Here is a 14,665-nt window from a genome sequence, read left to right as displayed (position 1 = left end):
ATAAATAATATATAAAAACCCGATTCCTCCCTTACAGAAACCAAATTACGTCTCCATTTTGAAGATCAACCAGTTAATGGAGTTATTGTTGTAGAATTCGCTGCTTATTTTGAGACAGAATAGCCAGGCATTAATACAATGCGGGGAAAAAATGTAGAGTTTTATTCATTGTTAAAGGAGATGACACATGCAGTAATCACTGCGCTTTAAAATGTTGAAGTACTAACCTGAAGATGGAGGCAGAAGGTTTCTGTGAAACGTCAGAAAACCTCTACCAGACTACATTGTGTTACATTCTAGCATAAATTAAACCCAAGTGTCTGCTTCAAACCTCCTGAACAACCTCTCCCTTCTAAATATATTCGTTTTTGATAAGCTGAGTCTGAAATATTTTTGAAATTTGAGGACCCCGCGTTATATGTGAAACTTATGAGAAGTTCACGGTTTATACAGGTCACGTGCGGGCCAATTCTTTTTTAGGACAGGTAGATTAAAGCAAGGGAGGTGAGAAACGCGTGAACAATTTTGATGCCGAAATTCCTTACGTTGCTGGCAAACTGACTGTATCGATTGCACTTAATCGAATCGAATCTGATTCACTAAGATGCTACAAAGGCAGACCCATTTGTTTTGCATAGAATTCTTGTATACTTCTTGTCACACATCAGTTAACTCCAGTGAAGCTGAGGGCCTCTCTTTACACTATCTTTGTGAGCCAGAATCGATTAGACTTGATTCGACTAGGCTCCACTCTGTTGGTGTGTCATATTATGAAGGTCAGAAAGGGGATGGAAGAACAGCATTAAGATGAATCTTAGGGAGACGTGCTGTAAGCGTGGGAATAGGTGGATGGAACTGGCTCAGGATCATGTCTTATTGTGAGCTCTATCAGCTGTGCCGAGCCCTTGCTTTCTTCTGGTAGAGAATCACTTACTTTAAAATTGTACGCAAGGGTTTGTTTAGGAAGACGTACGCGTTGCGGAAAGATATCATCGTCATCGTCATCATCATCATCATCAACAACTGGAAGTCATGGGGCTGGCTCATTTGTTGACCCGTTCCGGCCATATTCTTCCTGGAGCCTCTTCAAAGGTCTTCATTGACTCATACTCCTTTTAAATTTGTAACGGTTCCGAAAGTCTGTTTCTTTGCATTCCGTTGCCATGTTGAGTCCAGTTGGTTCTGTTTATTGTTGTTCTTTCAGTTACTTTCATAATTCTTCACTTCTTTTGTGGTCCATCTGATTGCACTTCACCGTTCATCTCATACATTTTATTTCAGCAGCTGTAATTCCAGTCTTCCGTTGCCTAGCTTTGACTGCAGTGGCGTTATGCACGCCCGTACCGCGATCCCAATCTGTACGAGAACTCTTTCATTAATACAAAGGCGACATGTACACAGCTGTGTTCAGAACACGCTTTCGTTCTTAAAATCAGTTTCATCTACTCTGTGTTAACATTTTCAAACGTAATTACTGTCACTTAAAATGTGGTCTGTTACAATTATATCAAGGTTTCGGAGTAACTTCCTGCCTTCATCTTCAGGATATAAGAGTAAGCCTCGCGGGAGAACGAGAGTACAGGCATAAGGAAAGGAGTAAACGAAACGGGATCGCGAGCGGATCCAATGGGAGACATTGGCCCCTGAAAGGGCGGGGCCAGACATTTCTGAAGAAAAGAGATGAGATAACACGATTTGGGCAGGAAAATAGCCGATAAAATTGAAGGAGGAAGGCAAGGGGGGCACACGGTTTGAGGAGCGGTGTCGATGCACCTACAAGAGTTTCCAGCAGGCCAATCTGCCTTCTTGTGACATCCTTCCTGCCCTCAAACAGGTGGCCAGCCGTTTGCTTTTGGAACAGCCACTTGACGAACAACTTAATGATTTATGTGATAGATCCTTGTTGCACTACGTCATTCAGTTGCTTCTAAAGTTTCTCTTACTCAAACAGACCCGCGCGCAATTATCATGTCGGTTTCAGTTGCGAAACTCTCATTTCAGGGATTAAAGGAAACCGTGGTGCAGTAATTGAACCACATGCACTCAGCTAGAGGCTCCCCAAACTGAGCCCTCTGCAAGGAATAATTCTGGCATCAAGGGAGGAAACATTCTTACCTCATTAACCCTTTCCATGTTACCCTCGAGATAACTCGATTAANCGGTATAGCGACTGGCTAGAAATGGCCGCAGTACAAGGGACTTAGTCCCACCCCCCTAGCAATAAAAACTTTATATTAAGCGGTGTAAATATCTCCTTTGAGTTGAGTTCTTTTTGAGAAGCCACCAGTCGCTCAGCTACTCAAGAATTCCCTAGGATCTTATGGAAACCGAAGGTTCATTACCGCGTTCACAGGGGCCCTCCACCGGTCCCTGTCCTGAGCCAGATGAATCCAGTCCATATCACCCTATCCTATCTCTCTAAGATCCATCCTAATATTATCCTCCCACTTACATCTAGTTCTTCCTAGTTTTCTCTTTCTATCAGGCTTTACCACCAGAATCCTATATGCATTCTTCTTCCCATTCATGCTACAGTCCCTGCCATACCACCCTCCTCGTCTTGATATTCAGCTCCGAGGGAACCTCCCAGATCTCGTAAGAAGGGCATTCAGAGTTTGGGGGCGCAGAATCTGATAGACTCTAGGGGATGGTCAGGGTGGACGAAACAGTAGCTTTGAAATAAACTTTATGAGATGCAGACGGAGCTGAGCTGGATCAAGCCAGACGTCACCGGCGGGCTGGAAAAGCAGTAAACCTCTGGACTTGTGTTCTGAATGTGCTCGGTTCGAATCTCACACAGAACACCGGCGATCCTGCAAAACGGTTTTAGTTGTCTTTCTCATTACCTCCACGCATATGTTAGGATAACACCTCGATTAGGCCACGACCCCTTCCTTCAAGATGTTTTTCAGTTATTTCGTCAGTCATTCTACCCGGGCTGGGTGGCCTGGGTTCTATTCCCGGCAGTGCAAAATTCTTCTCTTCTGCACGTCATCGGAACTGGCTCTGGAGCCCACTCAGCCTCATCCAATGAGAATCGGGGGCCCTTTCTTCCGGGGTAGCGGCTGGAGAGCGAAGCTGACCACTAACCTCCATCTAGTGCCGAGGTTAAGAATAATGGAGCTATACCTCCACTCCCCCTTATGCTTTCATGGCATAATGCTTAAGTAATTAAGCAGAAGGACAACCTAACCCTTTTCACCTTACATCTTAGCACCCGAGGCTGTATAATATAGCCTAGAAATCAATAAACCACATAAAAATGTAAGGTCTGAGGTTATCGCAGCTGTGGTTATGGATTATAACGTCGTGTAGTCAGTTGAAAATCACCCGACGTTTCGGAGGAACATGTGCTGAAGTTGGAGGAGATATATCTCGGGAAGAGATTATTGCGCAAGGCGTCACAACCTTGTAATTGCGTCTGGGCATTGATATTAATTAGTGGACCACAGAGCTTGTGTATAGCTTAGTTTATTGTTTACTTTGTACAGTACACCACGGTCTTCTAGGTTCATTTAGAAGCAATGTTACATCAGAAACTAAGATTTCTGTATAAGCTAGCGACTTTCTGAATCAGGACTGTACATTGCGCAAATAAGCGTTGAAGTCTGAACCGATATTCTGAATTACAACGGTTCCAGTACAATTGAACCAACAATTACAGATTGTAGGGTACACTTACCTCCCCAGTTTCATAAGTTACCTGGTACAACGCTATGATTTTGCTACCAAATTAGAAATGTGGTTCACAGTTCTCCGTACATGGCTCCACGGAACCATGGGCAGCTCTCAAAAGTAACCGTGGAATATATAAACATAATTTCGTATGTAATTTAGGGCATCATGCCCACAGGGATTAAGTGCAAAATAAATTGATATAGTCCATAATATGCATTTCGCCAAATTTGTAAATGTATGCAAATACAAGACATTGGTGTACCATTTGTATGGATTTTCCCCTAAATATAGTTTAATACGCTGTTCGCTATATATCATGAGAGAGTAATTTAAAATGGCGTCTTCCCAGCGACATGACAAATGAAGGCCTCAGTACGCATGGAACATCGCGCGTTTCCTTATAAATACAGCAACGCGGTAATTTAGTAAACTGCCACTGTAATCCCTATATAAATTAATTTCTCCATGGGGAGACTGCAAATTCTGCGTTCTTGATGTTAATTTTATCAAATTCAACCGCAAAATATATAGTTATGAAATCTGTCACACGCGTAGCGCTCTGTGTCTGCTGACATTTTCTTGTAAATATATTTTAAATGCTTTTCAATAAAGTACTTGGATTTGAACAAATGGAAATTGAACACGAAAGATATATACTTACAAGTAAATCATCATAAATTAATTCGACAGGTACAGAGAACCTCTAACTACATACGATATATGTCATATTTCATAACTGTGGAGGTTATGGTTGCTTAGAGAAGTTCATCTAAACTTGACGAAGTTAGTACAAGAAGACATGGCTTAAAACTCAGTTTAATTACGATTTATTGTTCATTTAGAGTTTAATTGTTGTGATGTTTGACTGTTAAGTGAGATATCGTTATTATCGAGACATGATTTCTCGGTATAAATCCGTGTGTCGTGACACAATTTTATTGTTGATAAGTGAATTATTTGCAGAGGAACAATCCTGATACAGGTTTTTGCCATTTTAACAAAATATAATAACATAAGTAATAAATACAGTATTTGGGACATTTTCCCGGACGATTGATTAATGCAAACGAATGCTTCGATAATGGATGTTCTAGCTACAATGGACACAGCGTAAATTTGTACGACAGTGAGATTTGAGATTCTCGTGATGGCGAATATTAAGATTACGGTCTTCTAGGACATGACGCCGTGTAATCTGGCAGAAAGAGAGCAACATTTCGAAGGGACATGTCTGCCAGAACATAGAAGTCGACTGTAACCTTGTACGATAACGTATCTGCTTTATGTTAGAAATTTGTATTTTACATTTAGACGCTCCATTGATTCAACAACAATTTTATGTAACAGAATTTGAATCACATGTAGGCCAGAGAGACTTTTGACACTTCGTGAATTATCTAATTTCAACTAAAGCTTCAGACACAACAATCCACTCAAACAGCGATAAAGTTAAATCAATAGAAAACTAATTTCGTAAGAGATAAATATGTTGCACAATATTTTCCTAATATTTGAAGTTCGGAGACAGTGGCAGGAAAATAACGAAATTTCGTTCTGCTCGTCTTGAGCGAGTTACTTTATGCAGGTTTAGTTGCGGGATTTAGGCGAGCCTGACACTTAGTATGAAAATCTTGTGTTATTGCCATAATTTCACTACCCACAAATTTAATTTGTCATAAAGCGGTGGTATTTATTTTGGAGAATCACGCATGGTGCCTCTTGCACCCAGTTTTGTGCGTGTATTTCAACTCGAAATCGAAGAGTTCCTATGAGTTTATTATCTGATTCTTGTTATACATGTTCACAATTTGTGTGCTCTGTTACGTTTCCATAATTGAGGCCAGAGTCTTAAATCATAAGCTTGAAAATGTATTCAGATGAAAGAAAATGCTTTCAGTTTTGTGGCCTGCCCCAAAGCGGGCACCTAATGGCATTCATGCATAGGAATTCTCGAAATGTATTTCTTTTGACCTTAGTGGTCCTCCTTGTCGTAGTTGCGATAGAGCGTTAGGGGCGCATTCCTTTTGACAAAACTTCCGAAACCCACGCGATCAATCTCGTCGAAATTCTTCTTCACAAAGCCGTCGAACCCAGAGCGGTCGATCTCGTCGAAATTCTTCTTCACAAAGCCGTTGAATCCCGTGCGGTCGATTTCATCGAAGTTTCTCTTCTGGTTACCGAAAGTAATTCCACTGAAACATAAAATATTAAATGGCTTCAGGACTTATGCGGTGTACTATATTTCATATCTCCTGTAATTGCGCAGCAAGCGAAATTCCCCTCACTTTTTAGAATGTTCACAAGAGCCAGTCACTAATCTGATCAGATGGGTGACATCCACACCCTCACGTCCTATTTTTTTAAGATCAATTTTAATACTAGCCTCTTATCTACGTCTAGATCTTCCAATTGGTCTCTTTCCTTCAGGTTTTCCTACCACAACAATGTACCACCTATGCAATTTTCTTCTCTCCAACGCGTGCTGCAGGACCTACCAATCTTATCCTCCTTGATTTTACAATCCTAATCGTATTTTTCCAGAGGAACACATTACTAAGTTCATAATACCACTTTACCTACATCCCTGTTGCTTCCGCCATGACAGGTTTCAATATTCTCCTACTACAGCGCTGTCAGTCCGTGTTCTCCCATCAGCATGAGGGACTGAGTTTCACACACTCATACAGAACTGAAGTGTTTAATGGTTTTACTCAGCCCTTGCAGAAAAATACTAGTAAATCACCTTAATTGGGCCATAACCGCTTCCTAACAGATCTTTGTACTTCATTGGTCATTAATAAACGTATCACTCGACATTTTGTGACGTGGGAAATCCAGAAGGAAGGAGACCACTAGGAAGACCAAGACGTAGGTGGGTGGTTAATATTAAAATTAGTCTTAGAGAGATAGGATGGGGTGGTAGGGATTGGATCGATCTGGCTCAGGATAGGGGCCAGTAAAGGGCTCTTGTGAGCACGGTAATGAACCTTCGGGTTCCATAAATTACTGGGAAGTTCTTGAGTAGCTGCGCAACTTGCAGCTTCTCAAGAAGGGCTCAGCTCCATGGAGTCAGTTATCACTCGACAGTACGTAACTGAGATGCAGAGGACTCAGTTGACCAAACAGCGGGGAAGAGAACAGACACAATTACAGCCTTTACAGTGTCAGGTTGCAGACAGGAACACAGAGGATACTGAACCGAAATGTAGCAAGTATCCCCGAATTTAATCTGCGCTTATTTCTCTTTATCTTCTGCGCTATTGACTGAATGTGAGGAAACTGGTTCAGCGCATGGAACTCGCTCTACTTGATGTTATTGCTATGTTGTTCCGGCGCCTTAATGGCTGGACTCAGATGCGTTGGCAGCCTATAAAACTAAAATAGCAACACAGACGAACTTAATTTAATCGAAAAACACTTGTCTGAAACCTTCTTTAATAAATTCAGTTTAAATTTACGACCCAGACTGAAGGGCACGGGGTTCGAATATAGGTGGGCGTTGGCTAGTAACTCCAGTTGTTTACAACGTTCAGTCATTGTAACATACAGTGTGTCAATTGGCATTCGGGAATACGCCGTGTATAATGTTGAAAGTTTTCAACCGTTTCGGCAAACATTGCAGTTGCCACCTTCGGGGTTAATGTCTTTGGTCTGTCGAGTAAAGTGCTGCTGGTTCTCGCCAGCACAGTTATTCTTGGTTCTGGCCTCGCGGGACTCATAACTATATTTTCTATCTCACGACAGTGCCCTAATATCTTTTGTTCGGTTTCTGGTAAATTGCTCCAGGCTCTCGTCAGCGCAGTCATTGGAGGGGAGATTTTGAAGACTTTGTACAGATCTCGCAGTGGGCGGTGAGTGGGTCTCTGAAGTTCCCAGAGCCGTGAGACGCGGAAACATGAATCAGTTTGCTGTCGAGCAGTCACGTGAGTTGAAATATGAAGCCGTGATTGGACGAAAGAGAAGAGCGGGTTACTACCCAATAGAGGCCGACCACGTGGCTAATGAAACAGTCTTTATTACCTCTTTTCGGGTTCACCTGGTCTCCAAAACACTTTTCATAATCCCTTTTCAGTAAACGCGAAAGGCATATTGTAGTGTATGAAATCACCAACGGCATTCTTTGCAGCTTATTAAGCTTACTTGAGATCGATTTATATCAAGCCATTTAACAAAAACTGTATTGTGGCATGACGCCTGAAAGCCGGAATAGCGGAGCCAGAGTAGACATTCATTGCCAGGCAACGCCTCGGTAAACAGATTCCCGCGGAAATGAACAAATGAACTGATGCTTCTTTGCAACGGCGAGGTAAACACAACTCTCTGAAAAGAGAGGAAGAGTTAGAAAACGGCGTTTTTTGTTGAAGCCGACCCAAGGCTATGTAACGAGGAGCCAAAGGGAGCAGAATCGTAATTGGGGGAGTCTCTTGAGGCGGCAGTCGAAGATGATTGGGAAGAGATGGCAACGGTTTGAGTGTAAGAATGCGACTGTGAAAGAAGACTTCATGTGTGATGCAGTTACAGTGAGACTGATAAAATTACTGTGTTAAAATCCGTTGCCAGGATACGACTGTTGAAAACTGAGAACCCTAGTATGTGTATAATGGTGAACTGTAAAGTGTGTAGATCAGCGATATCGCCGTAATTTCCTGCAGTTACAAGTGGTGTATATAAGGTGTCAAGAAATCCTATAGTCACCCCTACATTTGGCAGTGTTGAAAGGAAAAACGAACAGGATTTATATTTAAACATTATGATACATGATACCGCTTATCAGCGTCTCTGAAACACCTTATGGGATGGGTTACATGGAGAATTGCATTTGCGGCTTCATATAAAGCCGTCTTTGTAATCCGTGATTATTGCTAACAGCCAGTATGACTAACTAATCTGCATAGATCTGTCATATTGAATGTCACCAAAAACTTCCTTAAGGGTACAGACCACGTCCGAGTAATGTACGCCTTGTCGCTCGGTATGGTCAGAACCCGGGGGCACCAAGCTACAAGCCGGAAGGTCACGGTTTCGATTCCCGATGAGGTCATTGGATTTTTCAATTTACCTAATACTTCCAGCCGCACTATGGTCCTGGGGTCGACCCAGTCTCTAACAAAATTGAGTACCAGGAATCTTCCTGGGGGGTAAAGGGCGGCCGACGCATAAGGCTGACAACCTTACCGCTATCTGTGAGCCGATTGTCTAGAAAATGTGGGAGCCTCGACGTCTCACAAACCTATGGGCCTTCACGGCCTGTTACAGGGATAGCTTTACCTTTATGGCCGGAAACCAAAATGGCTTTGCCACACAAACGGGAGAGATAAAAATACCTTACGTAGAAGCAGGTTACCTGAGCGAGTCGAGCCTCTTGTTCCAGCCGAATGTCACTCCTGAGAGCGAGTCTAGACCGCTCCTTATCCTGCGCGGGAAATGTGCCTGTCCGTCAAGTGTCCGCAGCAGGTTCCTCCCACCTGGAAACACAAGTGTCCAGTGACGTCACAATCTCACCTCCGAGTCAGACAACGCCATTACACACCGAAGTTGTTTTTATACTTGAATTGTTATCGTTTATCTTACATCTCTGACTAAGCGTAAGTATCCTAAACTGTGTTTCCATTGAGGTAGCATGGGCGCTGGTACAGGTTGGAGCACGTAAATTTCTGCTGGTCCTCGCCAGCACAGTCAGTCTTGGTTTCGGGTCTCGTCGGAACCGATGGCCATATATTTGTTCTTCCAGTCATTTACGAATTTTGTAATTGGGTCTTTTCTTCGACGGGAGGAGGGGTTTGACTACTGCTTGTCACTCCCCCCTCTACTGGAGTGACTTGAGCAGAAACTCAGTCACTAACTGGTCCTCTCCTCCAGCCTCGACGTCTCACAAACCCACACACACACACACGCACACGCACACACACACACACACACACTGACAACGCACTCACCGCACAACTACTTCGTTTATGGGTCGGGTCGGGTGAAATGTTGCGGGTCCTCGCAAGCATAGTCATTTCTGCTTCCGAGTGCTCAGAACCAAGAATAGCTGCTGGCGAGGACCTACTTTCCTTTCACTACGTGCTGAGTATCCGATACAACACGGACCACATACAAAACAATGCGTCCTCCAGTTCTTCTGTTGTTGCGTGCGTATTCTTTGCCATGGGAACGTGTTTGTCGAGCCGATGCTTAGCAACGGTACGGGGGATACACAGACAGCAAGTGTTCTCATAAACTTACTTTTATGTTGTTTAAATAAGGCAGGTGGACTAATAAAATAAAGTGAAACTGTTACTGCGAGTGCGCATGCTCGCTCCTCCCGTCGAGTCGAGCCGTGACGTAACACGTAAGCTCACTTCACGGCTGAGCTGTCTATGAGAGTCATGTGATAACGTTAACGATAGTCTCAAAATGGCCTGAGGACCACAGGTTGAGCACTACTGTGACATTTCAGCTGTGAAATGTTGGCTGACTGATATTACCTGTGATCATTGTAACTGTTATTGTTTTCGTAGCTGACAGCCCCTCCATAGGACAACTCATATATATTGCAAAGCAGATATTTGCACTGGTTTTGATGTGTGCGTTCTGGAACAAAACACCGGAAATGGATTTATCTCCAAAGAATAGCGGGAGGGGGGGATGTCAGGACGGAATTGAGAATTTATGGTGCCTTAGATTCGGTTGTCAGTGACTTCTTGTGTCATTTAATATCCCGCACAAGACACAACTTTCCTGTCAGTATTCTGTAGGTTTTATATTTCCTGCTGCGGACCGAATAGAGAACACCCAAGAATATTACGAAATCTACTGTGTATTGCGGCAGTGCGTGCTGTAGCACTTCGGAAGTGCTGATTTGGATGAGGATCTGTTGTTCTGACAGCCGTGACTATCTTCGGGGTTGTACAGCCGTGTAGTCTAGTGAGAGTACACCTACCAGACTTCACGGCGTTAATTCCCGTATGGCAGTGATCTTCATTGTTGATTTGTAGGTTCTGGATGCTGTTCGTATCCCTAGTTCCCACTTCCACGAGTAAATTTTGAGGTCTTCTGGTATCTCCGCCTCTCGAGAAGCCATTTTTTCCTGTCCACAATGTGTCATCACCTTTGCTTTGCCAAAAAAAATATATATATATATATACACTCACCAATTTGCCTATCACAGTGGCCGCATGCTCTAAGGCGTGAACTGTCGTCGCCCGCTCGAACACTGGGGTTGTGGGTTCGAATGCCACTCACTGCATGAATGTCTGTCTGCTTTATTCTGCCTTTGTGTTGTCCTGTGTGTAGGTAGCTGTTTTGCGGCGGGCGAATCCCCTGTCAAAGAGGCGCTACCGTCTGTGTATAGGATTACGAAACTGCAAGAAACGGCCAGGGCTCCAGAAGTGATTGTAGAGCCAGTGACGAATGAATGAACACATCAACATTTGTCACGCCTCTGGCTATAGGTTACACCGCAGGGTGCTTAGGCTTATGTCTGCGGTGTTGTACAGCAATGTGGGGCTACAGTTTATATATTGAAGTCCCACTGCCAAAGATGCGAAAATCTTTACGTAATTAATGTTCTATCTTAGCATCCTATTGCAGTTGGTATTGGAATTTATTTTCAGTTTAAGAAAGTCGTCTTCTGGGTTTAGGCACCGTGTATTCTTCGTTTTGGCCGACGTTTCGGAGGAACGTAGCGCCTCCATCTTCAGAGCAGTTGAATGGCTTGGAATGCAGAGAGCAGTAGCTGTAGTGATAGGATGTGAAAGGCGCTGCTTATATACGAATAGGCAGGAGGGTTGGTTAGGGAGAACGGACCAATGGGAGCAGTGGAGAGCGATTAAGACCATATATGGTGTTGTGTGCTAAGGGGGNTGACGTCAGTAGCCTGTCCCCAACCTACCGGTTCTTCTTGTCTACCGCAACTTCCTAGTGCTATTGACCTCAAGTTTCCTGGATTCACTGGCCGTCCCCCCCCCTTAGCACACAACACCATATATGGTCTTAATCGCTCTCCACTGCTCCCATTGGTCCGTTCTCCCTAACCAACCCTCCTGGCTATTCGTATATAAGCAGCGCCTTTCACATCCTATCACTACAGCTACTGCTCTCTGCATTCCAAGCCATTCAACTGCTCTGAAGACAGAGGCGCTACGTTCCTCCGAAACGTCGGCCAAAACGAAGAATACACGGTGCCTAAACCCAGAAGACGACTTTCTTCATAGTCATCGCCGTGAAAACCTCAAAACTTACATATTATTTTCAGTTGTTTACTGCCCTCCATGCAATAATATCAAGATTTAAAATTAAAACCTTTTGAAATCCGCCACTGCCCTACATGTTTCGGCCCACTCGGCCATCATCAGTCGCGCTGAAACTAGGAGGGAACTGCTGTGCCTTCCGCGCTACTGCGATCTGTGTTTCGTATTTACAGTGTTGCTAAATGCAGTCAATGCGGTTCCCCCTTCTACGCCACATGTACTGCCTGTTGTGTGTCTAGTGTGCAGTGTGGCTGAACTGTCAGCGCAGTAGCGCGGAAGGCACAGCAGTCCCCCCCCCCTAGTTTCAACGCGCCTGATGATGGCCGAGTGGGCCGAAACATGTAGAACAGTGGCGGATTTCAAAAGGATTTAATTTAAAATCTTGATATTGTTGTATGGAGGACGGTAAATTCTACTTTGTGTAATTGTTCTGCATGTTTGCAAAGGAACCAAGTGTTCGATGACCGAACGTTGCTTAGTAACGAATACAGGATTTTAATTACATAACTTCTCTAGTATTTTATTTTGCTATATACAGCGACTTTTGCAAGGGAAGTGGTCACAACCCGAATGAAGAGCTGGTATTTCTCCTTGTTCACGATGTAACCAGTGACTGAAAATGGTTTGTGGTTTCTGTTTGGTTATGGCATGATTGGATTGAATGAAGAACTGGGAAAGGATTTGAAAGGAAGCGGTTGGGTACTAATCGGGATAATATTCCAGCACTTTCTTGGAAGGAGTGAGGAGAACCACGAAACACCTTAGTCAGGATATCGGGAACTCAACCAAAATTCGAACCAAGCACTTCCTGAATGTAGGTCTAGGGCTTCGCCGCTGTGCCAACCTGTCCGGTATGTACATTTTGAAGTAAGCAGTTGCCTCTGTGTTTAATTAACTGAGTGCCACGCTGTGAAAACTGAGGCACACGGTAGCCTAGTTGGTTGAGGCACTATACTAGGAGGCGAAGTTCCAAGTTTCGATTCCCGGTGAGGTCATTTGACTTTTCATTTGATCTAACCCTTCCAGCCGCACTGTGGCCCTGGGGTCGACTCAGCCTCTAACAGAAATTAATACCGGGATTCTTCCTGGGGAGTAAAGGACAGCCGGCGCGTAAGGCTGACAACCTCACCGCCATCTGTGAGCCGACTGTCTAGAAAATGTGGGAGCCTCGACGTCTCACAACCCTATGAGGCTCCACGGCCTGTTACAGGGGTAGCTTTATGCTTAACGCTGTGAGAACCTGTGGGGGAACAGAGATAATTGGGTGGGTAGTTGAGTGGGACCCAGAGTCAGCCTGGACGGTGTGGAGAAGACAAGTCTCTGAATCCACTGGGAATCGAACTCCGGCCGCCAAGACCATACCCAAGTTAGTGTACACTCTAGATTTGTATTCGGAAGGCACCCGGTTCTAATCTCGGCTGGGACGCCAGCTATCCTGATCGATAGCTTTTGTGGTCTTCGTCCCTCTATCCAGGCAAATGTCTGGATATTGCCTCTATTAGGCTACGACCACTTCCTTCTAGATTCTTCCAAATTCAACATCTATCGATAGTTCTTATCGAACAACGCTGTGTAGTGTAAATACGGAAAGCGCTGTAAAATGGACCCCTCCTCTGAAATATGAATGATATTCCCATTCAAAGAACAGGCAAAATTGTCTTGAGCCTTGAAATAAGTTTCAGGTGTACTGAGCTTCAAAATGATTCTGGCCAATAAATCCGGAAGGATGACATGGGACGAAAGGGAGATAGCCCATTTCACGTCACATTGGCTCTGAGTCCCTGAGCATTTGACCGATCGCAGGCAGCAGTAACCACTGCGCCACAAACGTATCGATCCCGCCTCTTAAGGTGACTCTTCATTTAATTTTTGTATGTTTACCGGCGCCGAGTTTTCAGTGAAAGTGAAGTTACAGTCTGCCTCTGAATATTAATGCGTAGGCTTGTATCAGCGCCACCCACTGTCAGCGTTCGCTAGGCTGTCGGAAGATTAACCGAATCTGTTGGCACATTAACGGCATCTGTCGGAACATTAACCGAATCTGTCGATATATTAACGGCATCTGTCGCAACATTAACCGAATCTGTTGGCACATTAACGGAATTGTCGACATATTAACGACACATGCCGACACATTAACGGAATCTGTCGACATATTAACGCCATCTATCGGCATATCAATCGAATCTATCGACATATTAACGGCATTTATCGGTACATTAACCGAATCCCTGCACACGTTAACCGAATCTAATTCAGTCAAGTAGAAGTGATGTTATACAGGGAGCCACATCAGTTACCGCTGTGAGAACCCCAAATTGTACCCAGCAGTAGACGTGGTTAGCAGATTACGGACCCCTAATGTGACCTGGCATGATCTCAGCAAGACGTTAACAGGATTGCAGAACTATACGGGGCACACTTGACAGGCGCCTCCAGAAGGGTTTGATTAAGAGTGGCATGGTCTCTCCCCGCGTAATGGACAAACGTAACTGTTCACTCTTATGCTATATGACTCGAACTGCAACACAAGTACGTAGACCTGCAGGTCTAAATGTTCACTGCTGTCACACACACCAAATGTAATTAAATGTACCACTAACTAAATGAGTTCTTCTTGAGAAGCCGCCAGCCGCTCAGCTACTTAAGAATTCCCCAATATTTTATTGGAACCCCAAAGTTCATTACCATGTTCAAAAGAGCCCTCCACCTGTCTCTGTCCTGAGCCAGATGAATCCAGTCCAGTCTCTTTG

General features: G+C 44.1%; 1 protein-coding gene across 1 annotated transcript in view; it reads right to left on the bottom strand.

Moving 5' to 3' along the window:
- Window positions 1–3,455: 3,455 nt before the first annotated feature.
- LOC111875354 (orcokinin peptides type A) overlaps window positions 3,456–14,665 on the bottom strand; it is a 47,889-nt gene continuing 36,679 nt past the window's right edge. Inside the window, exons 4-5 of the mRNA XM_023871541.2 lie at window positions 9,023–9,143; window positions 3,456–5,870 (exon numbers count right to left, since the gene is read on the bottom strand). Of these exons, the coding sequence (XP_023727309.1) occupies window positions 5,651–5,870; window positions 9,023–9,143 (341 nt within the window). The 3' untranslated portion in view covers window positions 3,456–5,650. The remainder of the gene's footprint in view (window positions 5,871–9,022; window positions 9,144–14,665) is intronic.

Source organism: Cryptotermes secundus, unplaced genomic scaffold, assembly GCF_002891405.2.
Source record: "Cryptotermes secundus unplaced genomic scaffold, Csec_1.0 scaffold2092, whole genome shotgun sequence".
Lineage (NCBI taxonomy): Eukaryota > Metazoa > Arthropoda > Insecta > Blattodea > Kalotermitidae > Cryptotermes > Cryptotermes secundus.
This window is presented reverse-complemented; position numbering and strand designations above follow the sequence as displayed.